Below are 27,286 nucleotides of genomic sequence, written 5' to 3'. Positions count from 1 at the left end.
TTACAGGAGATGAGCATTCTTTCCAGACAGGAGATTCCGGGAGCCTCCTGCAGGACAGCCGCAGGACAGCGGGAATATTGGTGACTTCCACCTGATCTCAGGGCTCTCAGCCCTGCCAAGTCCAGATGGTGCTGTTGGGCCATGGGAACTCCCTGCACAGCCCTGGCCTCTGTTTGACAGATTTCATGCAAGTCCCTGGCACCTCCTCCTTTCATCCAATCAAAGCCAGCAAACCTCATACGGGAAAAGCCCAAGAAACCAGGTGCTAAATCACCCAAGGTCAGGCTGTTCGCCAGCTTCCCAGCCTCCCAGTTGTCCGAGGCAGCCTTTCCTTCAAATACAACATTAAACCAAATGCACCATCTAGATCTCACACTATAGCATCCTCGAATCTCAAGGGCAGACGGAAACTTCCAATGGTGAAGCCAGGACCACGGCAAGAAGGAGCAGCAGCCAGCCCTCCTCCCCCACCAGCCATAAAGCTGCGTCTGCCGGCTCTCCTCCCTTGGCACGGAGCCACGGTCACGGGCGAGAGCTGCTTGTGATTGCTGACAGCGGGAAAGAAGCTGCGGAAAAAGCTAGGCATGTGGCTCAATGCTTCATGTTCACGAGTGTGTGTTATCACATTTGTAGGTAGAGAAACGAAGGTTTGGCAAGATCAAGGGCCTCTCCCGAGATCACACGAGTTATAGGTTATGGAGTCAGGATTGGGACCAGGGCTGTCTAACTCAAAACTGGCATTATTGACGCTAGCCCGTGTTGCCTGCCACGGAGCGTGAAGACCCTGGCGGCAGGGACTCTAGTTGCTGCTGTGCCTGGGTAACGTAGCGCGAGTCAAAAATGTAACACCTTGAGAGATGACGCTGGAGTTCCTCTTGAGGGAGCCATCTTTGTTTAGGAAAATGCTTTTAATAAGCCACCCATTGGGGAAGGGGAAATCTCGAAGGTAAGGGCATTGGCAGGACTCAAGCTAGGAAAGGACTGGCCATGCTGCTACAAAGGAGAACGTCAGTGGATTTGGTTTGTCCCAAACAGGGCGACAGGTGGGGTGCGAGGTGATGGGCTCCTTGGTGGTGTATCCAAAGAACACTTTAGGGGGTGCCGTGTCTGCATTTCTGTAATTTCTCTCTCTTCCCACATCACTGCAACACACATGTGCCCACACACATGGGCGCATTTGAATTTCGTGGTGTGTGGAAATGGGAGAGAACTAAGCTTCGTGTCGTTGATGGACTGCAGGGAGGAGACCCCATCAGGGCTTAAACTGAGGTAGCAGAAGTCTGGCGTCAGCTGTGGCTGCCCAAGTATCAGCGCCTTGGAGATCACAGACATCCAAAGTCCCAGTTATCAGACATGCCTGGATCTCAGGGGCTCCGTGGGCCCCGGCTGACGTATGGGCTACAGGAGGGAAGAATCTGGCCTAGTGGCTGGCCGCAGGTGTACGTGCTGCAGAACTGAAGTGGGAGGACACTTTGGACTTTGTGGCTCACGGCCACTGGAACATGGGCCTCAATCAGGACCCCCTGCTGGAGTGCCCAGTGGGAGAAGTTTGGGGCCTTCAAGCCCTTGACCTCCGTGGAAGCCCACAGAGTCCTCCACACATCCAAGACATTCCACAGTGGGGAAATGTCAGCCACAGGAGCCTTCAGCCAGCTCGGCAGGGGCCTTCCCCCTCTCATTGAGCACGGATCGGGTGAGCTGGGGCTAAACGGTCTTGGCGGGTCTGAAGGCCCAGCCATATGCCAGCTTGCACCCTGGAAATCTCACATACGCCTCCAGGGCTCTCACTTAAAGCCATCCGAGAGATGAAGCCTACAGAGCCGGCCCATCAACACCACGTGGATCCAGAGAGGCTGGGCAGGAAAAAGGGCAGAGGGTGAGTCCCGGATGAAGGCAAGTGCTAAGCACCACTTAAGAACACAGCCACCTCGGGCAGTTTGCTAAACCAGAATGGGAAAAGGGACTGCCCGCATCCCAGCGCCACTGTGGACTAGCTAAGTGACCTTGGCCTCTAGGATTCAGATCCTCCATCTATAAAATGGGGACTGAACTGGTGTCCACAGTGCTGTTACTCCTGTGTCCTCAAATCTGGCTTGATGGGGTACCTGGGTGGTTCAGTTGGTTAAGCTTCTGCCTTGGGCTCAGGTCATGATCCCAGGGTCCCTGCTCAGTGGGGAGTCTGCTTCTCTCTCTCCCTCTGCCCCACCCCACTGCCCATGCTCTCTCCATCTCTCCCAAATAAATAAAATCTTAAAAAAAAAAAAATTCTGACTTGTTGGGTGACGTTCTCAGTGTTGCCTCGGAGCCACAGTGAACCAAATGGCGCACTGAGACTACCAGACAGGGTGGGGACACCAGCACAGGGCCCAGGAGAGTGCCACATGTCGGCATGGGAACCACACCAGGAGAAGGAAGCTGAAAAGCTTGAAGGAACAAAGTTGCACTCAGCTGTGTGTTTTAGAAGGGAGGGCTGCAGGGTCTGGCCTGAGACTTGGAGTGGAAGCATAATATGGTTTTCAGGAACAATTCCAACAACATATTCCTGAGTTTGGGTGGGGGGGGCGGGTAGGGAGGCTGCCTTCCAGGTAAAAAGCATTTTAAAGTCATGATCTGATCTCGAGTCGCAGAGAAAGTCAGAACAGTACAAGGTTTGCTATTAGCCTGTAGCAGCAGACAGAAGGACACGAGTTTCAGGGACGGTGACAAAGATGACTGTTGTCAGGGCTCATCCCCAGACACCTGCAGAGACTGACAGCAAAGAGAAGCTTCAGCTGCGGGGGCAAAGGGAAGCATTCAGCCGAGGTGCCCTGTTGTGCCGGCTTCGGGTTCACTCGGCCGTGGCTCCTCAGACCCACCTGAGGGTACTGCGGCTCCAGGCCTGCCTGCCTACGGTTTTCTGCAGAAGGACCAGCTGTTACCTGGGGGACCTTGGAGCCCCCAGCAAGTCACCTCCATCTCCCTGGACTTGCATCAGGGCCAGCATTCGTCAGGACTTAAGGAAGGGCCAAGGCATGTCTCTCCTTCTTCCCCAAAGCTAATGAGAATCCATGTCGTTCATTTTCTTTATAGTTTCAAGGAACCCTTCCTCTAATGAATACGTGTGCATCATTCTTTCGTTTAAACAACCCCAAGAAGAGCCATTTCTTCTTCCTTCTCCCCGGAATTTCAAACGATTCCAATTTCTTATTTCTTCCCCTGAAATGTCACAAAACTACCCCAAGACCTGTCTCCTTCCCTTTCCTCCTCGCCCCATCTGCAGTTGTCACCGACTCCCGTTAGCTGGGAGCAAGGAGTCTGCCATGGTGGTGGTTAAGAGCTTATAATCCACTTTCACTGTTTTATCAGGTTTTGAAGACCTAAAGCCCCAGACCCACATTCTCGAAAAACCGTACCCCGCAGCAATCAGATAGCATGAAGACGTTTTTCCCAAGTGCAGAATCATATATATTCTGAGTGATGGAGCTATTGGCATTCAAGTTTTGACCAGTTTCAAGATGCTACTATCAGGTAATGGGAAGACCGTATACAGACACTGCAATTTATGTTACATTAAGGAAGACTGTTAGTTGGTATAGGAGAGTCAGGAGTTTCAGGTTCAGGTTCAGATACATCCAGAAGGCTATGTGGATACACTGAGAGCCTTACTCCTTCCAGGTGGTAAAGCTCTCTGAGAAGCTGCATCCTTTTTTCAGGCTCCCCTACCACTGTTTACTGTGCTGATGCCAAGAACTCATGGCCCTTGACTCCCTCAGAAGAGGGATGATGAGAAACTTACAAAACCAGATGTGGGAGGTGTTCTTCTACTACCTCCTGCATGGTGCACAGTCTCATTGATCAACTCACTTCAAGCTCAAAGCACCCTCAAGAGGTAAACAGCCATCTCCCCTAATAGAAGGGGAAAAATGGGAGGCAGAGCCTCCGGGATTGTGCAAGGTTGTCAGCTCTTTAAGGGGAGAGCCAGAACCAGGAACTGGCTCTGTGTCCCATGTTCCTTCCAGCAGCAGGCCTTGCAGACAGCTGGAATGAGTGTGGCCTAGACCCATGACCAAGGCTCACAGGGCCCATGGCCGGTCTGGGAAATCCAGGGGGAGGCAGGTGTGTAGGGAAGCGGGAGCTGTGATCCAGGTGTGATCTAGCTATCTCTGCTTCCGGGCTGGGATAGATTTCAAGCAATGGTGCCAATGACTATAGATGTCACCAGCGGCTGGAAGACGGGCCCCTTTGACAAGTCAATCCGGAAGCACCCTCTCGGTGCTCCATTCAGGACAGGGCCTTCTAGTGTTCTTTTAGATCAAGTGGGGAGACTGGGCTTACACTCAACAGTGGGAATGAGTGAATGCAGCTTCCAGAAGGTCATCACTTGGTTCAGATGTTTACACAGAAAGTATTCGGACAATTCCAACAAGAACAGACCTAGAACTATCCTTCTAAACCCACCCTGAGTGGTAGAGGTAAGGTAAATAAAGGTCTTAACCTGCATAAAAGTGAAGTATTATTATTTGTCAACTGTACAAGACACATTACTAGAGTTACAACTGAGTGGCATGCACCCTATGTTGGAGCATCTGAACTACAATTGTGTAGGGCGGTATCTCCAGGACATGGAGCCGAAAGTTTTTCAATTGTCTAAGTGTTACTTGGTGAGATGTGCTTTTAGCCACAGTATTTTAAAAGCCAATTTCTATTTAAATGTGTTGTGAAAAAAAAATGTTAATAGTTTTGACTTTATACACATTTTATACTTATAGCAGAGTAAATACAGGAATTTATACACCCAAATGGGTGTTGCTGCCTTCAAACTAGTCACCTGGGGAAGATGGACGTTTAGTCCGTGACTATCTCTACAGCCTTCCTTGGAAACTGTCCACTTGTATGCTTTCTCATTGTTATCCTTTATGGGTAGACTTATTTTTTGAGGGATGATTTTTTTTTTTTTTTAATAGCCAAAGAGCATTAGAAGGTAAGTCTGAAAAATAAAAAGGATGACAGAGTTTGGGACCACCTCTGGGGAGGGTTGGTGTGAGAACTGAAGTCTGATTATAAGGCTGTGAGGCCTCTTGCCTTGCAAGACCTCAGAGATAATTCCAAAGAGGACTTCTATCTGTCCTGGGCACATGCAACATCACAGCTCAAGAGTATAGTCTCCTGAGGAAATGACAAGGATTATGGTAACTCTTGAGTGCTTACATTTTAGTGTATTTGGTTGAAAAGGGAGTCTTGCTCATTCTTATACTTCACATAGGCAGAAATGGAAAACTCCATCTCCACGATGTCACCCAAGGGAAGGATCATTATCTACTGCTTAAACAGTTAAAATGAAAAGCACTTGGTGTCCCGCCTACGTTATCCAACCGCCCTCCCCCTGAAGGTGCAGTGAGTAATTCCTGAGTCTCCCCAGTATGGAAAAAGTGGGTAAAGACAGGTCTCAGGAACCTGGCCAGGACTAGAATGTCAAGGCGATTAGAGTGTGTTTCCAATGGCTCTATCTACCCAACAGGCCCACTACACCAATGCATTCAAGGAAACCTTCTAGAGCTAAGCAGTACGCAAAGTTTAGGAGAGAAGGGGGAAATGATTATCTTCCAGTAGTTTTCTGTGATTAAAAACCCACCGGCTTCTGGATGACAAATGAACAGAGTCCACTGACAAGAAAGTTCATGGCATTCGATTCTAGTGCACGCGTAAGAAATAAAGTGTGTGGCCACTAGCTCACTGAAGTGCATTTCCAGCTGAGGCCAAAGGCAGCAAAGGTGCAAGAGGCTGCTGGGGCTGGCATTAGTTGAAGCAGGGTCTATAAGTTCGGCGTGGCAAAGCAATTTGTAGAAAGCCCCAGTTCCGCAGCAGGAGATCTGCCAACCGGTGACGTCAGATAATGCTCGTTCTCAAACTTTCTACAAAGTGCTTCATCGAAAATGCTAATGAGGAAGCTCCCTAAAACACCATATCCTGAGTGTCAGAGAAATATGGCCAAGATGGTGATTTGACAGGGAGCAGAGACTGAACTGCGTATTCTTCAAGCATCACACACACACACACACACTTGGTGAAGAGCTCGTTAGCGCAGTCGCGTTGCGTCTCTTCTGCACCCCCCTCCACCGGGTGATGGCTCCTGAGTGCAGCGCTTCCGGGACCCGTTCTGAGTTTTTGGGCTCTGCTGGTAACAGCCAGAGGCAGCAGCACAGTCAGCGCCTTCAGAGGCAGCCGTAGCATCCAAGTGCTCGCGGCAGACCTCGGTCTCCAGCCGACAGCTCGGGATGTTGCTCTTGGTGAGTGTTTTTTTAGTCTCTGTAAAAACCACAAAGCTAAGCCGTTCGCTTAAATCATCGTTAGAAAGAATGCTGAGTGCCCAGATGGGATTTTCTAGTTTCTGTGCAAATGAAATCACATTAGTCCAGATTTTATTCACTCAAAACTATAGGGAAGCAGTAGGATTTGGTTTAAATGCTGCCAAAAAGCAGGAATTCACTTAAGTTTTAATTCGGAAGCAATCCTGTTGTTAATGTTGTAGCCGGCTTCGGGCAGCATGGGGGGCGGGGCCCCCGTTGTGCTCACTGAGGAATCCCGGATCTCTCCCAGTTCAGGCTCACTCTCACTAGAGGTAGACCCATTGTTGATGGCGTAGACGCTCTCTGCAACTCCCTGAGCTGAAGCGCAGCCATCTGGGTCTTTCTTCTCCCTGGGACAGGACAGTCCTGGGAGGACGGCCATCTTGCCAGTCTGCCTATTGGGCAGCAAGGACATGGTGTAGTCTGCGATGATGCCACCCACATCTAAATTGCACGCCTGGTCGAAGGCTAGGAAGCCGACATTGGCGTTCGCCTCACACACCACAAAGGAGCCGTCGTCCATGATGAGGAGATCGATGCCACAGAAGTCCATGCCCAGGATGTTGGACACCTGAACAGCCAGCTGCTTGCCTTGCTCTGTCAGCGGGCACATGACACCCACACCGCCTGTGGGGAATGCACAGTGACATAATGGTGACGTCAAACACCAGGGACATGATGACCCTTCAAAGAAGAGACGGGGCCATACGGAGAGGGGGCAGGGAGACAGCCATTCTTATTACTCACAGAAGATCTGCTTGGAAATCAGGACGCCCTTTGGGAAGACAATAGGGCCATTTCTTATCTAAGAGTTTTTAAAATGTTTATTTCCTCTGACCTACCACTAAGGAAATAATCTTATGTAATGGAAAAAAGCTTTATGCACCAAGATGTTGATGGCAGGGTTATTTAAAATACTGGAAAATCAAAATCTCAAGACATAATAGGCACTCACTAAACATTTGTTGGTAAGTAAATGAAAAACCACAAATCTCTCGCAACAGAGGAAAGCAGCATCTTTTACAATCATGAATAATAATGCTCGTAGAGCACTGGTGATCCCATGGAAAAATACTTGGAAGGATTTAAGACTCTGCAGCATGACCACAACTGTGCAAAAGTTCTTGCCGGAAAGAACAATACACAAATGTTAACAAAGCCTGTCTTTAAAGGGTGGGATTAATGATAAGTGTTTTTTTCATTGGACTTTGCCATGTTCTCCAAATTTTCTATGTGAAAATGGATTCCTTTTGTACAGAAAAAGCAAAATTAACATTACGTTGGGGTGCCTGGTTGGCTCAGTCAGTAAAGCGTCCGACTCTTGAATTCAGCTCAGGTCAGATCTCTGGGTTGTGGGACTGAGCCCCATGTCAGGCTCCATGCTCAGCATGGAATCTGCCTGGGATTCTCTCTCTCTCTCTCCCTCTGCCCCTCCCCACCACCTCAAAAAAAAAAAATCTGAAAAAAAATTAACATTATGTTTTAGGAAGAGGGGGATGGAAAGGCTTGTGAGACAAAATCCTATGCCAAAGACAGAGAGTCTGACTACCCTCACCTACGACAGAGCTAACCTCAGGTTCAATAGTCTCCTTGGAAGGACTTAAGACCTATATTCTAAGGTCCAACAACTAATGCCTTCACCTTAACAGGTCCCTTCCCCACCCGTTCGAATGCATAAGGAAAAGGCTATAAAAGAGTTTCAGACTAGCTCACCAGGAAAAGCAACAAGGATAAATGGCAAAACCATCTGGTTCCTACCTCGTTAAAGAATGCATATCATATGGTGACTAAAAAAGACAACATAAAACACCAGGTTCCATGGGGTGGTACCACACACGAAAAGGAGATGTTGGAAAGGACATCACTGTGTCAGCCTGAGCGTGGCATCTGCCCCCATCATGACACTACATCACGGTGTCTTGCAATGACCTGCTTTCGGGTCTTGTCCTCTGTGGGACCGCAGCTGTCCCAGGGCAGGGACTCTCTCTGTTAAGTGCACTCTCATGGAGTCCATTGGTGGCGACTGCTCTCGACCGGTATTCGAGAAGGAAGGACTGAACTGCGTCTCAGCCTCTGTTCCTCACTAGCCTTGGTACACCCACAGGGCCAGTTAGGATCTAACCCTGGGCATGTGTTTTATCGTATTACCAACAGACACATTCATTCAGTGAGGAGGACGGAAGCTTTCTGTGATGGGGACAAGAATTTACATCCCTCCTGCAATGTCTCCATTCACCACGACAGAAAACAAGGTGAACAACAGGTTCATGAGATGGGGTTATGCTTCTGATCCAAACATAAACTGCAGCTTTCTCACTGTATCAAACATGTAAGGAAAACCCAATCCTCGATGACAACGCAAAAGCAGAATGCGCTCTGCCTTCTGCCACTGCCTCAGTGCAGACGGTCATTACCTCCTGCCCGAGCAACTGTAAAAATCTTCCGAACTCCTCCGCCTTGTCTCTGCCTTCAGTCCCTTCTCTACCCACGTGTCGGTTTTTCTCGAACATGGATCCTCATGTCACTCCCTGGGTGAAACCCAACTGCTGAGTTCCAACCCCTACCCGAGAGGGTTCCATCTCAGTGCCCTAATACCTAGGCCTGACCTCGGTCACAGCACTACACCCATCTGTCCCCTTCCTGGGCTACTTGCTGTGACAGGACAGGGCTTGTTTCTAATCCTTATCTGTGATCCTGGAGCCTAGCAGAGGGTTTGACAAGATAGGAGGGCTCGATCCACATGTACCGAACGGGTGCAAATACCCTAAGGAAAAATCGTAGTGAGGAAATGGACTGAGAGCTTTTGTCCCTTACCGAGTGAGCAGTTGCTCTGCATCCGTCCATCAGTGGAGCAGCGAAGCATGGAGCCTATCACCCGGCCCCCTACCACCACCACCCGGATGTCTTTGCCATGTGACTCCTTCACATACTTCTGGAACAGGTAGGGCACATCATGGCGGATCAGATGGCAGATGTCCGAGAGGTGATGTTTATCTCTGGCAAGAAAAACAGCTTTTCCTTTAAAAAGAAAGATAAAGAGCAAGAGGAGTAGTCAGAGAAGCCTTTGAGGCGAGTCCTTGCCCTCCCGTCTCCCTGTCCCACACAGCTCTCGGTTCTTTCTGAACCTGCCTTTCCTCGGCCCCTTCTGTTTCTCTGACCAGACTCTTGGTTCTTACCAAATGGCCGCGGAACCTTGTTTTCTCTTGGTTTTACTCACGTCCCTCTCTCCCCTCACCACAACCCTTTTTTTTCAGGATGGAATAATGAGGTTATTCCAGAAACACAGAGGCAAGGCCAAAATAAAATCCTGAGGATCTAGTCAGCTCAGTTCCAAAAGCAGTCAGCATCTCCTATCACTCCAGGATGCTGATGAGGCAGAGTCCGTCTCTAACCCACTTTGTTAATCCCTCAAACCTCACATCGGGCTCGAAGAACAAAGGAGGTGTCAATCCATGTTTACAGAACATAATTAACTGAACACACTTAGAGGAATTCTAAGGCTAGGCAGAGAGAGACCCACAAAAGGGAACCCTAATACAGCATGATAGAACATTAACAGAGATCTATGCCAACACTATGGGGTTCAAAGAGGGAGCCCCCGACAGACTCCCTCCTCCTCTAAAGTGTAAGAAAACTATCTGGCTATACCTGTTTTAATTCTAAATGGAATGATCTATACTTCTATTGCTCTCTGGAGATAGAATTCCTGCTTGACTCCAAATCCTCTCTTTTCTGCTTGAATCACCAGTGCTTTTATCATTACTTAACATCTGCTTTCCCATTTGCATATTAGCTGACAGATCGGAGCAGGACTTCCTCAGAGGTTTGCTCTGCAAATCCGACATGAGCACACCCAGTCTGTGCCTTCCTGTTATGGAACAAAGAGAAGGTTTTCCTAAGATTTGTGTCACCACACTAAAAGGAGTGGGACCCTTCTGAAGTCTTAGTAACAAGAGTGATGAGTATCAGCATCTAGTGGTACAGAAGACTGAGAAGTAACCTCTAACACATGTCTCCATCACTGCACACTTGGCACCAGGAGATCTGGCATCTGACCACAGATGGCTGGGATTCAAGTATGGGCCCTGGGGGTTCCCTGGACATTAGGTACGATTTTCACAGAGATGGGGGCTTGATACAGGGACTTGGTTCCTTGGTTCCTGGCAGGTGGCAGGTTTAGTCTGCAGTTACTAAAGGAGCTTTAGTGGGATGCCTGGGTGGCTCAGCTGGTTAGGCAGCTGCCTTCGGCTCAGGTCATAATCCCAGGGTCCTGGGATCGAGTCCTGCGCCAGGCTCCTTGCTCAGCTGGGAGCCTGCTTCCCTCTCTCCCTCAGGCTGGGAGCCTGCTGCTCCCCCTGCTTGTGCTCTCTCTCTGTGTCAAATAAATAAATAAAATCTTTTAAAAAATTAATAAAGGAGCTATAGTTTTCAGGCACAGAGGAAAAGGGGGGGGAGGGTGGGAAAGAGGACCAAGATTAATCATCCACCCTGGGCCAAACACATTGTTTTCTCATTATTTCATTTACACCTCATACTAGCCCTAAGAAGCCATTAGGACAGGATAGTTATTTTTGTTTTACAGTAGAGCGAAATAAAAGTCTACAAGATTAGTAGCTTTCTCAGTGGCAGAGCTCTACCATTCCACTGCTTTCTTTAGATTTATTTCCATATACTAGGGTCTAACTACCGCTATCATTTGTCTACTCCCCGTCCATTTTCCCTAAGATACGACATGTTACACCAGTGATGAATAACCTGAAAACGAAATTAAGAACACAATCCCATTTACCAGCGTATCAAAAAGGAACAAAAACATTAGGAATAAATTTAACCAAAGAAGAACAAGACTTATTACTGAAAACTATAAAACATTTCTGAGATGGGGCACCTGGGTGGCTCAGTGGGTTAAGCCTCTGCCTGCCTTTGGCTCAGGTCATGATCTCAGGGTCCTGGAATGGAGCCCCACATCGGGCTCTCTGCTCAGCGGGGAGCCTGCTTCCCCCTCTCTCTCTGCCTGCTTCTCTGCCTACTTGTGATTTCTCTCTCTCTCTCTCTCTCTGTGTCAAATAAATAAATAAATAAAATCTTAAAAAAAAAAAAGCTGCTTCTTAAAAAAAAGAAAAAAACAAAAAACATTTCTGAGAGAATTAAAGAGCTAAATAAATGGAAAGAAGCCCCTGTTCAGGGACCAGAGGACTTAATATTGTTAAGACAGCAACACTTCAACTGATCTACAGATCTGACACAGTCCCCACCAAAAGTCTGACTTCCTTTTTTGCAGAAGTTGACAAGCAGATTTTACATTATACTGTAAAATTCATACGGAAAGGCAAGGATCCCAAATATCCAACACAATCTTGAAAAAAAGAGTAAAAGGACAAAGTTGGGAGTCCAACTTCCCAACTGCAAAACTTACTGCAAAGTTACAGTCATGAAGACAGTGTGGCCTGGCATAGGAGGGTTGACACATGGATCAATGGAATAGAACTGAGAGCCCAGAGCAGAGCCTCACAGAGAGGTCAGGGCCTTTTTGACGAGAGTTATAAAGGCATCCCATCAAGAAAAGAATTGTCTTTAACAAATAATACCGGGAAAACTGGATATCCACACGTAAACGAAGGAAGCTGGACCCCTGCCTCATGCCATATAAAAAAATTAGCTCCTTGGGGCGCCTGGGTGGCTCAGTGGGTTAAGCCGCTGCCTTCGGCTCACGTCATGATCCCAGGGTCCTGGGATCGAGTCCCGCATCGGGCTCGCTGCTCAGCAGGGAGGCTGCTTCCCTTCCTCTCTCTCTGCCTGCCTCTCTGCCTACTTATGATCTCTCTCTGTCAAATAAATAAATAAAATCTTTAAAAAAAAAAAAATTAGCTCCAAAGGGATCAAAGACCCAAAGTAGGAGCTAAAACTATAAAAGGCTCACAAGGAAACCTAAGTATCAATCTGTGTGACCTTGGATTAGGTAGCCACAAAATGACAACTAAACACACAAGCCACCGGAAAAATACAGATGAATTGAACTCCATTGAAATCAAAACCTTCTCTACATCCAAGGACACTATCAAGAAAGTAAAAAGACAACACAGGGTGGGGAAGAAACATGTTCAAATTATGTCCGTTATGTTATGAACTCTTAAAAACTCAGCAATAGGGGCACCTGGGTGGCTCAGTGGGTTAAGCCTCTGCCTTTGGCTCAGGTCATGATCCCAGGGTCCTGGGATCAAGCCCCCGCATCGGGCTCTCTGCTCAGCAGGGAGCCTGCTTCCACCTCTCTCTCTGCTGCTGCTCTGCCTACTTGTGATTTCTCTGTCAAATAAATAAATAAAATCTTAAAAAAAAAAAAAACTCAGCAATAAAAAAGGGGCCCCTGGGTGGTGCAGTTGGTTGACCATCCAGCTCTTCCAGGCTTTGGCTCAGACTCTGATCTCAGGGTTATGAGACTGAGTCCTGAGCGGGCTCTGCACTCAGTGTGGAATCCACTCTCTCTCTCCCTCTGCCCCTCCCCCCCAATAAATAAATAAATCTTTAAACAGAAAAACAAACCTCAGCAATCAAAACACCAATAACCCAACTGAAAAGTGGGCAAAGGATCATATACACAGTTGTCCAAAGATCTACAAATGCCTAATAACCACATGAAAAGATGCTCGACATCACTAGTCGTTAGGGAAATAGAAAGCAAAACCACAGTAAGATGCCTCCTTCCACTCACTGGGATGGTGAGAATTAAAACAAAACACAAATGCGCAAGTTGCTAAAAATTCTCATCATAAGAAAAAGATTCTGTACGTGATGGATGTTACCTAGACTTACTGTGCTGACCATTCTTCAATGTATACATTCAGTCATTATACTGTAACCAATCAGATCTCAAAAAAGATTTTAAGAATTCATTTAAAAATCAATAAATGAAGTGAGCCCCTATATTACTAATGCTTGGGAAACATGTATTTTGGCTTGTGGCTTGCTTTTATGGTAGAAGTATGGTGACTATTTGCTTAATTTGTCAAGGCAAAGAGGACATTCATATATGTATATTCTAAGAGTTAGGCCTGCCCACTTTTCAGGCTATAAATGTTCAAATATATACAGTCAAAAAGTTTTATTTAGGGGCGCCCTGGGTGGCTCAGTCACTTAAGTGGCTGCCTTTAGCTCAGGTCATGACCTCAGGGTCCTGGGAGTGAGCCCTGCATCAGGCTCCTTGCTCGGCAGGGAGACTGCTTCTCCCTTACCCTCTGCTCCGCCTCCCTATTTGTGTTCTATGTGTCTCAAATAAATAAATAAAATCTTAAAAAAAAAAAAAAAAGTTTTATTTAGTACTCCAAAAAAACCCCAATCATAAATAAAGGAGTGAATGAATAAAACAAGGATTACTAAGAATGATGAGAAATCAGAACCCTCATATATTGCTGGTGGGCCCGTAAAATGACATAACCATTGTAGAAAACAGTGCGGCAGCTCCTCTGAGGTTAAACATAGGGTTACCATCGGACCCCACAATTCCAGGCTTAGGTAGATACCCGAGAGAAAAGAAAACATATGTTTACAGCAGCATTATTGATAAAGCCGCAATGGAAAAAACTCAGATGTCCACCAGCTAACGAGCAGATAAACAAAATGTGGGCAAGCCATACAACAGGTTATTACGGAGGGATAAGAAGGAATGCAGAACTGATCCACACCACGACATGGATGGCCCATGAAAACATCACGCTAAGTAGAAGAAGCCAGACACAAAAGGTCACATACTGGACGATTCTCTGATAAGAAATGTTCAAAACAGGCAAATCCATAGAAACACAAAGTAGATGGGTGGTTGCCAGGGTCCAGGGGAGGAGGCAAGTGCGACTGGCCCCTATTAGGTACAGGGGTTTTTTGGGGGGGATGAAAATATTCTGAAATTAGATAATGGCTACGATCGGACACGATAGTGAATATACTAAAATCCACTAAACTGTACACTTAAAAATGGTGAACTGTTTGTTATGTGAATTACATCACAATTTTTATTTTTATTTTATTTTATTTTTTAAAGATTTTATTTATTTATTTGACAGAGAGAGATCACAAGTAGACAGAGAGGCAGGCAGAGAGAGAGAGAGAGAGAGAGAGAGGGGGAAGCAGGCTCCCTGCCGAGCAGAGAGCCCGATGCGGGAATCGATCCCAGGACCCTGAGATCATGACCTGAGCCGAAGGCAGCGGCTTAACCCACTGAGCCACCCAGGCGCCCCTACATCACAATTTTTAAAATTTTTTTTATTTTTCTATTTTGAGAGAGAGAGAGAGAGAGAGAGCAAGCAAGTGGGAGTGGGAGGGGCAGAGGGAGAGAAGGAAAGAGAGAATCTTAAGCATGCTCCACACTCAGCACCGACCCTGATGCAGGACTCAATGTCATGACCCTGAGATCATGACCTGAGCCGAAATCAAGAGTCAGATGCTTATCTGACTGAGACAACCAGGCGCCCCTACACCTCAATTTTTAATGTTTGAAAATACCACGTATTTTATTTATTTAATTTCCATTTATTGTCTGTTTTACCCTTCCACAATGGGAGCTCCTTGAGGACAGTTTTTGTTTTGTTCCTTTCTGTATCCCCAGGGCCTACAACAGTGCCCGGCACTCTGTGGGCACTCAATAAATATTAGTTGAATTCTCAATTATGTATACTTTAGCACAATAAAAAAAAATTAGACATTGAACTTCAGCACTGTAGCATATCTACTGAATAGCATTAAGGGCCCCCCCTTGCCCCCCAAACTCATTCCTCTCTCCTCAACGGGACCCTTTGGCTCCCACCTGCCTCCATATGCTCGCTTACTCACTTCCTCCAGTTTGAATTCCACTCTCCAACTTCAGTCTCCTCCTTCTCCAGGGAGGCCTTCCCTGCCCTGTGGCCTCTGTCCAGGGCAAGCAGGTGCTGGACCAGCCTGCGAGGGAGGTGATCGCCCTGTGACGCGACCGTCTCTACTCCCCGCACACTGCAGCTCCCTGAGAGCAGGGACCGAGTCTAGTTCATCTCACTGCCCTGTCCCTACGGCACAGGAACTGCTCAGCACGGGTCTGTTTTGGGGGCCTCCCCTCACTGCAGACGCCCTGAGCGTGGAAGTCGCATCGGGCGGCGGGGGACCTGCCCCCAGGCTGCGGGAGAGCTTCCTGCTGCATGCGAGCTCCTCTCCATCACCAGTCCCTGCTCCGCACCGAGTTCTGCAGCAGGTCCCCGGGACCAAGAGGCCCCGGACCGGATTCCCGCCCCTGAGCAGCGCCCTGCCAGCCAGGGGGAGACGCGCATGCACTTGTAACTGTCATAACGGGCAGTGCTGTGCTAGAGCCCTGGACCGAGCACCACGTAAACACAAAGGCAAAGCTGGTGGGGAGGGAGGAGGACCAGGCACGTGGAGCGGAAAGAAACAACAGTGGAGGGGGAGGCCAGCAGGCCCTCATGGGGGAGCAGAGGTTCACCAGAGGCCAGAGGAAGATGGCACTGCCAGCAAAGGGAAGAGGCAGAGCTTTAAAGACAATACGTGGTCTAGCTAGTGAAGAAGTCGACAGTGGACGACGGAGAGTGCACGTGGCCAGAGAAGGCTGCAAAGGAAGGATGAAGCTACCGGGCCTCAGGGCAATGGCGAGGAACACGGACCTTGTCTAAGAGGCAACAAGGCTCTTGGAAGGGCTTTTTAGTGAGGGAGTGAGGAGGACAGATGTCTCAGAGAAATGACTCCCTAAGAAAAGAGGACGCACTGGCAGGGGCTAGGGAGACCACTCAGAGTCAAGTCAGGAGTCCAGGGAGTGAACGAGAAGGGTCTGAGGTAGCAAGGACAGTGGGGGCAGCAAGGAGGGAACGGGGGACAGACGACACCGCGAGCCCCGCGAGGAGGCGCTCCACTTCTCTAAGCAGCGCTGGGCTGTGCCTGATGAGGCCAGCAGGGGAGCGGCCCCAAGGGAGGCCAGGAGGCGCGGCACTGACCCCGGTGTCCTCGAGTGCTCTTCACCACGACCGGGTAGCCCAGGGGCTCAGCTTCATCGATCATCTTTGAAAAGTCTTCGTGCCCACCTGCCAAGAGAAGGTGAAAGTCAGGGAAGGTCAGGCTGATGTCCACCTGGCGCGGCCTCTGTGCGAACTCTTTGAGGGCCTCAGGTTCCTCTCATTAAAGCAACTCAGACCCGTGCCATCTGGCAGACATGGATTTTGCACCTGTAACATCCGTGGGAGTAGATAAGGAAAACAACACTGATCAAGTACGTGACTGGCAAAGTCCTCACCTGCTCTAGCTCATGTAAGCCTCCTACTAGCCCTACAGGCAGGGCAGGAATTTTCCCCAGTAAAATGGCTGCGGTTCAGCGAAGTGTTAATGACGGACACACAACCACAATGAGGCTGTGTCCATCATCAGGGGCATCTGCACAAAGAGTACACATGATCAGAAGGGAGCTCCTGGGGCGCTTGGGTGGTTCAGTCAGCTAAGTGTCTCAGGCCCGGATGTCATGGGCCCTAAGATCTTGCACTCACACTCAGCAGGGAGGCTGCTGGAGATGCTCTCCCTCTGCCCCTCCCCCTACTCTCTCTCAAATAAATAAATAAATAGTTATATATATTTTGAAGATTTTATTTATTTATTTGACAGAGTGAGGCAGCGAGAGAGGGAACACAAGCAGGGGGTGTGGGAGAGGAAGAAGCAGGCCTCCCGCCGGGCAGAGAGCCCGAAGTAGGGCTCAATCCCAGGACCCTGGAATCATGACCTGAACTGAAGACAGACACTTAACCACCTGAGCCGCCCAGGTGCCCCATAAATAAATCTTTAACAAGGAAAAGGGCACTCCCAGCTTCCTGATCTCCAGCTATCCTTTTTCCCTTCCCTATAAAAGTGAAGGAGGGGTCTTTCTTATCCGGTTGTCCCTGCACCTGTGCCCTAAACCCCTTTTCCTCTCATCTCCCTGGGGATCTTGCATCATTAAGTGTGCTCTCTCTGATGGGTCTTCAACCTCCCAGTTCCCAGTTTCATCACCATTTTATTTATTTTTAAAGATGTATTTATGAGAGAGAGCATGAGCAGGAGGGGCAGAGGGAGAGAGGCTCAACCAGACTACGCACTGAGCATGGAGCCTGACATGGGGCTCGATCTCATGACCCTGAGATCATGACCTGAGCTGAAACCAAGAGTCGGATGCTTAACGGACTGTGCCATCCAGCGCCCCTCCATCACCATTTTAATTGCCTATCTATCTACACTTGATCTTAGCCAAAAGGCTGAGAAGCGATTATCTATCTACCTATCTATTTTAAAGATTTTATTTATTTATTTGACAAATAGAGACACAACAAGAGAGGGAACACAAGCAGGGGGAATGGGAGAGGGAGAAGCAGGCTCCCCGCTGAGCAGGGAGCCTGATGCGGGGCTCAATCCCAGGACTACGAGATCATGACCTGAACCGAAGGCAGATGCTGAACGACTCAAACCACCCAAGTGCCCCACCCATGGCCATTTTAAACATGCCCCGTTCTCTCCCATCGTCAACAAACAAAATCCCTATTCCTTGCCCCTGCCTCATCCCTTAACCACAAGCGGTATCCCTACCATCAAGCTACTCAAACAGGTTTGCATTTTCTCACTTCTCATTCATTCCCTCGCCCTTGACAGTATGGGCCATCTCCCCATCACTAAACTGCAGCTGTATTCGCCGAGTCCCTGTGGCTAAATCCAACACACATCCCAGCGCTTATGTTCCTTGTCCTTTCAGAACCAGACAACACTTTGAATTATACCATCCTCCCCAGAATGTTCTTTCCATTGGCATCTGTCGTCTCTCCTTTCCCTCTTCACCTCTCCAGCTGCTCCTGCTTGGTTTCCTGTATACCTTCCTCTTCCTTGACCCACTCTCTCCAGGGTTCCCTCTTGAACCCTCTCACTGAGTTTTCGTTTTTACTGTGGTAAAATGTACATAAAACTCGCCCTGAAAAGTTGTCCAGTTCAGCCCTCTCTTCATTCTATATATTCTCCTGAGCAATCTCATCTGTTCTTGACGACTTCACTTAACGTCATGAACGTTTCCAAAACCACTTCCCTAGGCCACCCCTCTCTCAGGAGCTCCAGATCCACTCATCCGCTGCCTAAGGAACAGTCTTACTTGCTTATCCTATAGATGCCTCAAAAAGAACGTGCCCCAAACTGAAATCATCTCTGCCGGATAACCCCTCATGCCCTGCCCACCAACCTGCTTCTCCCTTCCCGTGTCTCTGTTCTCAGTGACTGACTGCTTCCCCCTCTGGCTGCCCAAACCAGAAACCGGAGTCACTCTGGATTCCTTCTACACCCTCAGATCCGGCCAGTCTTCACGTCCTGTTACTGCGATCTCCTTTGTAATTCCTGGATCTCTTCACTTATCTTCATCCTGACTATGCACACCCCCACCCCCCCAGTTAAGACTGTCATGGCTCACTTGGACAGCTTAAAAAGCCTGCCACCACATACTTTGTCTCCACTCCGCCCCATCTGATTCCTTCTTCGTTGGGCAGCCAAAGCGATATCCTGCACTCTGATCAGGCCACCACTCTGGAAGTCTCTGGATTTGCCCTATCTACTTCACACACCATATAAGCTCCTCTTACATCTCGGCTCCATCTCCCTTCTATCTACAAACTACTCAAAATACCACCCATCTGGGGTGCCTGGGTGGCTCAGTGGTTAAAGCCTCTGCCTTCAACTCAGGTCATGATCTCAGAGTCCTGGGATCGAGCCCCGCATCGGGTTCTCTGCTCACCAGGGAGCCTGTTTCTTCCTCTCTCTGCCTGCCTCTCTGCCTGCTTGTGATCTCTGTCTGTCAAATAAATAAGTAAAATCTTTAAAAAAAAAAAAAAAATACCACGCATCAGTCACGTTCTCACTTGACTCTAGGTTGATCTACATTCCACTCTCTGCTTGGGTTACCCCCCTGTCCCCGCTGCTTCCCCGGGATAACTTCAGCTGAGCTTTGCTATTCTCTCTGAGGAAGCCTCCCTCGATGTCTCCGAAGCTGCATATATCCCACACATATGTATATGCAGGATATATACTGTATATATGGTATATACGGTCCATATATCCCGTAACACCTTGCACTAACGCATCATGGCACTTACTGCCCTGACACTGCCTGTTTGTTCACTGACCACCCCCAACCCCGGGCTCTGATGAGTGGGGAGCGCCTCCAGGGCAGGACACTGTCACTTACCGCCCTAGCCCAGCACCTCGCATGGCACCGGGCACATGGTGCGTACCCCACACACACAGAGCCTCGGTGAGTTAAAGACAGAGGGAGCAACCATGTTAAGGACTTGAGACGCTGAATCCCAAGATGAGCCAATTCCTGCTACAAATCAACAAGACCCTAGAGGGCTTTTGGGGAGAGAAAAGCAAGAGAGGCAGGATGGTTTGGGAAGGTCCGTTCCAATCCCAAGGACACGCACCGTATGAGAAGGTGTCTGGCATGGGAACCCCGTGGCCAGCCAGCTCCTGGAACGTCCAGAACTTGTTGACGCAGTTCAAAATGCTCTGCGGGCGGTTGACTAGGCGGCAGCCCAGCTTCTCCAGGTGGCGCAGGACCGTGATGTCACTGTCCGACTGCACTGAGGGGGTGGGCACCCGCACGAGCACCACATCGGGGAAGGTGGTGAGCGCCTTCTGGTTCAGCTGCAGGCCTGCAATCGAAGGACAAGAGTGAGCTCCGTGCTGGCCACTGGCCAGTCCCGCCGGGAGAACTGCTTCCAGCCAACTCCTCAAGACTGAACCCAGCAGAAGACAGCCTTGAAGGTGGCCCTGGAAATCTTGCTGTAACGAGAAAGCCACGGTCAATGCCACACTCCCCACAGACGGGCAGAGCACGATCATGAGGAAACACAAAAGAATGAACAGGGGGAAGAAGGAAAAGCAGCGTATCGACAATAATCCAAGTCAGAAGAATCCACAGGAAATAGGTAATAGAGTCCCGCACCTTCCTTCCACGGAGCCCGAGTATTACTCAGAGGGTAGTGGGGTCAGGAGGCTGGAGACGTCAGGAAAAGGAAGCAGTGCAGCTCACTTAAGGGCTCCTTACTAGTCTTTTAGGACTTAACCTTTAAAAGTCTGTCTGGAGGGGCGCCTGGCTGGCTCAGTCAGTAGAGCAGGAGATTCTTGATCTTGGGGTCCTGAGTACCAGCCCCACGCTGGGCACAGAGATTCTACTTTAAAAAAAAAGGATAAAAATTGGTCTGGAAAATTATGTAACCACTTGAATGATTTCTATGAATATAATGAGTGCAAAAATGCCAATGATAAGTAGAAAAAAAACCCCACAAAATGACAAATACAAGTTAGAAAAGACTAAAAGGAAACAGACCAATATTTTAACAAAGGGTAATGGGATGATAGGTGATTTCCTGTTTTATACTTATCTGTAGTTTCCAAAACATCTCCGAGTGCATTTGCCTTTATAACCACAACAAAAATCTTCCAAAAAAAAAAAAAAATCAATCTATTAAAAATCAATTCGGTATCAATCAAAAGTAGAATGCATCCAAAGATAACCGGTCCCTGTGGTGAAAGGACCTGAGCTGTATTTCACTGGTAAACTGGGAGCACGAGCTTGAAGTGAAGACCTGGAGGACCGGGAGTTCAGTTTCCAAGTGTCTGTAGGGCTTCCATGCAGAAGACTCACTTGGCTTGTCTTCTGACCCCAAGAGACACAGCTATCCATGAGTATGATTTTCTCCGTCAGTTCACTCCTGCGTCTCCAGCCCCCAGAACAGTGCCTGAGGCACGACAGGCACCTGATGTTTGCTGAACTGTCTAGAAGCCACAGGGAGACAGATCTGGAACCATGGAGACCAGAAATGGGATGGGAAGGTTAATGAGAAGTGAGTTCAGGGGATGATTTGGCTGGACTCAGGGAACCTTAAAGGAGTCTTTAAAAGGCTCTAAAGAAAACCTTTTAAACCGTGTCAGAACCATCTTATAGATAGGCTTTAAGCTCAGAGTCTTCTATTCCATAAGCAATGGGCTACGCAACCAAATTCCGAGAACACAAAAATACAGAGGAAAAGTTACTATTTCTCCATGGGTTGGGGGGATGAATCATGTCCATACAAAAACACGAAGCAAAACAAAACAAAAGGAAGCAAAGAAAGAAACCAAAATCACAAAACTACTCTATGGACGTAACTTGCACACTTTCCTCCCATTCTAGATGTTCCGGTCAATTCAACCCAAGGGGGCAGGTGTCATCATTAAGATACGCCGTTTCCAGAACTTCTGCGGACAGTGTGAGCCTGAGGGACTGGAACGTAACTCTCAGGGATGACTTATAGAGAGCATTGAGGTCATCTTCACTTTGCCATCGGAAAACAGCATCACGTGTACGGGCTTTGTTCCTTTGCCACTGACAGCCCCCGGGGGAAAAAATATAAAAGGAGAAAAAAGCAAACCCTGTATTAGCATCCTCAAAACTGATAGGCAGAGAAAGAAAGAAAAGTAGTCCAGTGGGTGAGAACGGTGAGTAAACACTCAGGGCAGAAGCAACAGCCCAGGACGACATCAAGGGATGCAGGGATATATGCAAATCTGCTCTGAAAACTCTCCAGAGCCGTCCACATGTGGGGGGCTGGCGTCGCCACGGCACACACACTCCACCGAGCAGGGGAGGGGAATGGGGAGAACAGCTTGGGGAGGCTTGCACCACCTGATGAGAAAGATGGCTTTGCAACAGAAAAGTGACCTAGAGAAATGAGAAGCAGCAGAAACGTGTGGCTTTCAAATCCCAACATGAGGCCCCAGACGAACAGTTAAACTTCTAAATGGGAAGAGAAGAATTCAGTCGCTTCGGGAAATACCAGCCACAGGTGGACGGAGACAGCTCAGCCCCAAGCAGGTTCACAGACACCTAGGAAATCTTACCAGAACTTCATCTCTCTCCTCCAAAGGTAAATCTTTGGGCCTGGCTCATTCCAACTGAAGCCTTCAATAAATGAAGAACGGCATGGGTTAAAGAGGGGCCGAAGAGGCTCTACACCAAGCAGACAGGTGTGGGCTCTGACCGTGCCGGCTTCCAGCTCTGAGCTGAAGGCCGGGCGAGGCCCAGGAACAGATCTGCACAGTCCTCCTCTGCCCATGTTCACAGTGCCGGCATCCGTGGGTATCTTCGCCTGCCCCGTTCATCCCCGTTCTCTTTGCCACCTACTCCTAGGGAAATGACCATTTCTAGAAGTAGGGGACGAGAGGTGGCCACTCTTCCGTGGCAACTACACGAACTGCAGATCCACATGGCCACGGCCAAGAACGACTTGGGTGTGAGGTTGGCTCTTGGCAAACCCGCTGCTGGGTTCTGAGACCTTGAGCCACTTAGTAATGGCTCCCCCTCGTCCCATCCGTATCTGTTCTCAGGAAAGGACCTGGTGAACTTAATACGGGATGCGGCTTAAATGTGTCACCTTTCCCGAAGTCCTTAACATTTTCACTGCCGTCTATAGGCCTTAAGCCAAGGGAGTGAAGAGCTGATGCAGGCCAGGCGGGCGGGCAGGGCTCTGCTTGGCTGCAGTTGCTTGTAGGGAAAGCGCTCAGCAATGAGAGGCTCGTGCCCTCAGAGAACAAGGGATTTCATGTGACTAAGTGCCCAGTGGGCATCACCTTGTCGTGGAGAACAGGGTAAGAGGAAGGGAGCAGAGCTACTTCTGGAATATTATTTGGGGTCTCCCAGACTCCTACACTGGGCTTGAAATGTACTATTTTGCCTCAAACCACTCTTTTTTTTTTTTTTTAACTGTATCACTCTGTCCCAAAACAGGTCAGTAAGACAATGAAAAATATCAGACCATAAACTAATTAGTACAGTGACCAATGGCCAACCCAGTCAAAATCAACCATTTAAAGCCACAACAATATTTTCTCTGTATTACTTCTAAAAAGAATAATCTACTTTCATGGTTCATTATATTCTCACGTCATTTTGAACTGTTACTTATATTTGGAAATATTTTACTACATTAAAAACAAGATAGAAAAATGGGACTTTTTTTTTTTTTAAGATTTTTTATTTATTGGAGGTGCCTGGGTGGTTCAGTTGGTTAAAGCCTCTACCTTTGCTCAGGTCATGGTCTCAGGGTTCTGGGATTGAGCCCCACATCAGGCTCTCTGCTCCGCGGGGGACCTGCTTTCTCCTCTCTCTCTGCCTGCTTGTGATCTCTGTCAAATAAATTAATGAAATCTTTAAAAAAAATTAAAAAAAAAAAAGATTATTTATTTATTTATTTGACAGAGAGAGAGAGAGAGAGAGAGAGAGAGAGAAGAAACCCAAGCAGGGGGAATGGAAGAGGGAAAAGCAGGCTTCCTGCCGAGTAGGGAGTCTGACATGGTGCTCGAACCCAGGACCCTGGGACTATGACCTGAGCCAAAGGCAGACACTTAATGAATGAGCCACCCAAGTGCCCCAGAAAAATGGGACTTTTCTCAAAGAACTGGGCCTGTTCTTTTCTAACTCATGTATCAGATTAAATTAATTCTACAAAACTGGACTTTCACATTGTATGTACAACAGCAAAGAAATGTACTCTGTAATACCGAGAAATAGCTTTAGAAAGAAGCAAATCACTCTTAGAAAGTAGCGCTCTAAAAATTAAGAACCATCCTCAATCCTTCATACCCATAGAGGGAAATAGAAAATATACAGACAATCTACGATGCAGACACTCAGACTGAAATCTGGTTGAGAATTTTTATGGAGCACCTGTTGTGTTTTCGGTACTTTGCTGAGACCTTTCACACGTCTTACCTCATTTAAATGAAAAATTTCTCAGGGCACCTGACTGGTTCAGTCAGTAGAGCACGTGGCTCTTGATCTCAAAGTTGTGAGTTTGAGCCCCACACTGGGTGTAGAGATTACTTAAAAAAAAATTTAGGGACACTGGGGAGACACAGTTGGTGAAGTCCCCAACTCTTGGTTTTGGCTCAGGTTGTGATCTTAGGGTTGGGAGACAGAGCCCTGCATCAGGCTCCGCACTCTGCTCTGAGTCTGCTTAGAGTTTCTCTCTTCCTCTTCCTCTGTCCCTCCCCGCTCTGCTCTCTCTCTCCAATCTTTTTTTATTAAATTAGGTAAATAAATAAACGAAAGATTTCTTGTCATATGGATCCCTGCAACAGATCTGAGTCTGCAAGTCTCCATGCTAACGAGGAACTGATGCATGAGGGGTCACTGTCCTCCCGACCCGTGCCTACACACGCACGCACACACACACACGCATGCACGCGCACACACAACCCCTGCTTCACAAGAGAAAGCTTCAAAAGCAAACCAGTTTCTAGTGCACTAGGAAAAAACCTTCATGTACAGAGCAAGCGGAAGAAATAAGAAAATCAGTGGACTAAGCCTCTGCCTTCAGCTCAGGTCATGATCTGAGGGTCTTGGCATCGAGCCCCGCATTGGGTTCTCTGCTTAGCAGGGAGCCTGCTTTCCCCTCTGCCTCTACTTGCTCTCTGCCTACTTGTGATCTCTGCCTGTCAAATAAATAAATAAAATATTTTTTTAAAAAAAAGAAGTAAGAAAATCACAGGACATGATGGCATGATGCCAGCAAGAACCGCACTCCTGGCAGCATTTAGAACCCCTGTATTCTCACAGGGCAGTGGCTGGCAGGGACACTCTGCAAGTTGTCAGAAAGGAGGCGAGAGAATAAACAATGTAAATGGATAAGGCAAGGACAGCTCAGCATTACCTTGCCGCGCTGTGAAGATGTGTCATTTGAAACACGATCCGGCTCTCGTCTCAGGGATGCTCCAGGTTTTCCCTGGTTTCTCTCCACCCTACCCCCACCACTTTCTCATAAGGAAGTTATTTTTATTTTTAGAGAGTACATGCTATCACCACTCCTCCTTCCTTTTAAAGCTCTTTGTTTCACTGCCCAAAGAAATCTTACCTCCACCTCATTAAAACCCACAGTCATTACGTGGCCCCTTTTGTTCCCCACCAACTGCTGTTTTCAGGTCATTTAATTCACTTCAACCTTTATTGAACTGTTGGGATGAGTCAGACACACTATTAAGCAGGGATACCAGGCTGAACGAGGTGATCTATGCCTACGAGGAACTTGTCTCCTTACGGACATATAGACACAACCTAAAGATTCATTCAGTCCATCGCTCAACACATCTGTTCAGCAAATATTTATCTAGCTCCTACTCCGGGCCAAGTCCAGGGTCAGCCAGAAGCACTCCCCGAGACAAGTGCAGGAAGTTTATTATTAGGGTGGTAATTTCAGCAAACCCAGGTGGGGGGTGGAAGAGACAATGTGGCCAAGACAGGAGGTGTTGTCAAGTGAGGGACCCCCTTGGCAACTGGGGCTTACTCATGACAACAAGCAATGGTTTAGGGCACACGTCTCAGCCATCCCACACAAGGGGAGAGGAAGCCGGCCACCGGTAATTTTTATACACCCACTGTCTTTGGTTGAAAGCTGCTCCAGCGGCGTGGTAGTTAATTTCCTGGCCCCTCCAGCTTGCTATGCATATGTGGGCCCCAGGGCCACCAAATGGTAAGGGCAACAGGGACATGAGAAGGCCACGACAGCTGAGGAACAGGCGCCATCTTGAAGGCTGGGCATGGGGCTGGAGGGGTGATCCCTGGAACTGAAGAAGAAAGACCACACACAATTGTGATGAATGCTGTTGACCTGTGCAGAGCACCTGGGTGTTTGGCAGTTACCAGTCTGGTTTGGGCAGGGGGTGGGGAGAGGGGGCGACTGATTCTAACACATTATGAGAAGTAGTCTAACAGGCGTATGAATCAGGGTACGGGGATGGTAGAGGAGGAGGGAGCAGTTAGGGATAATCTCTGAGAGAGAACCACGGAAAGTTTCAGAAAGGAGATATTGACTCATGGTGCCTCTGGGCTCAGAAGAAATATGTAAAACAAATAAATGCATAACGTCTACCTCTCGGAAAGAAATCCACAGTCAAGGCCTGGCATCTTCAAAGCCCTGAGCTGAGGGATATCTCAGGGCGCATGTATTTATAAAGGCACTGCAAGGGGTTGGGTTGACTTGAGCTGAAAGCCAATTATGGGGAAATGGATAAAGCACTGGCCTCCAAGTCAGAGACTTGACTTAATTCCTTACTGTCATTTAACAACTTGGCAAGACACACGTCTCTCTGGGGATCAGTTTCCTCTTCTGTCAAATGAAAGAGTCCCAGAACTTGGCAACTGTCGCCCAACCCCCAACCCACCCCCCGTCTTAACAACACCAGCTTCCTTGCAACCATGAAGACAAAGCTCAGCAAACCCTTTATCCCTTTCGTGTATCGATAACCCAAGACTCCAGTCTCCAAGGCAGCCTCATTTCGCTAGATGCTAAACCCCACCTGGTCTGACATTGTCTCTTCAGCTCCCTTCCTCCACTCCTTCTCCCCTTTGCACTCTCCTCTGGCAAGCAAGGGGCAGCAAATCCCCTATCCTTGACCTTTCTGGTGAGTGTTCCCTTCGCCTTCTTTTCCTGAGTGCAGCTGACCCCCGGCTCTCCCCAGTAATGCTGCTTCCCCAATGTCCCTTCCCAGTTGTGGTTGTTCTCTCTCCCTGGCCGCTGGGATTCCTGAGCCTGTCAGTGGGAGAGATGCTCCTTGCTCTTTACCGTGGCTTCCAGACTATCCTGCTCTCCCTCCCCTAAAACTGACACTCAACACACTGTCATCAATCCCCTTGTGCAGGCCATCAGGAACCCCAGCCACCCACCTCTGTCCCTGGAGCTTTAGGTCCTGACTCAGAGGCCCCCTATGCTGTACAGCTGGTGGTGATTTCAATATCCCTGGGCAGGGGCGCCTGGGTGGCTCAGTTGTTAAGCCTCTGCCTTTGGCTCAGGTCATGATCCCAGGGTCCTAGGATCGAGCCCTGCATAGGGCTCCGGGCTCAGCAGGAAACCTGCTTCTCCCTCTCCCACTCCCCCTGCTTCTGCTCCCTCTCTCACTGTCTCTCT

General features: G+C 48.4%; 1 protein-coding gene across 1 annotated transcript in view; it reads right to left on the bottom strand.

Annotated features, from left to right (window-relative positions):
• Positions 1 to 5,740: 5,740 nt before the first annotated feature.
• Positions 5,741 to 27,286, bottom strand: part of LOC111143454 (ribosomal modification protein rimK like family member A) — a 30,572-nt gene continuing 9,026 nt past the window's right edge. Inside the window, exons 2-5 of the mRNA XM_022497211.1 lie at positions 19,766 to 19,996; positions 16,289 to 16,375; positions 9,141 to 9,344; positions 5,741 to 6,953 (exon numbers count right to left, since the gene is read on the bottom strand). Coding sequence (XP_022352919.1) covers positions 6,463 to 6,953; positions 9,141 to 9,344; positions 16,289 to 16,375; positions 19,766 to 19,996 — 1,013 coding nt within the window. The 3' untranslated portion in view covers positions 5,741 to 6,462. The remainder of the gene's footprint in view (positions 6,954 to 9,140; positions 9,345 to 16,288; positions 16,376 to 19,765; positions 19,997 to 27,286) is intronic.

Source organism: Enhydra lutris, unplaced genomic scaffold (assembly GCF_002288905.1).
Source record: "Enhydra lutris kenyoni isolate GAN:26980312 unplaced genomic scaffold, ASM228890v2 scaffoldscaffold9, whole genome shotgun sequence".
Taxonomy (NCBI): domain Eukaryota; kingdom Metazoa; phylum Chordata; class Mammalia; order Carnivora; family Mustelidae; genus Enhydra; species Enhydra lutris.
The sequence above is the reverse complement of the archived record's forward strand: the minus strand, read 5'-3'. Positions and strand labels throughout refer to the sequence as shown.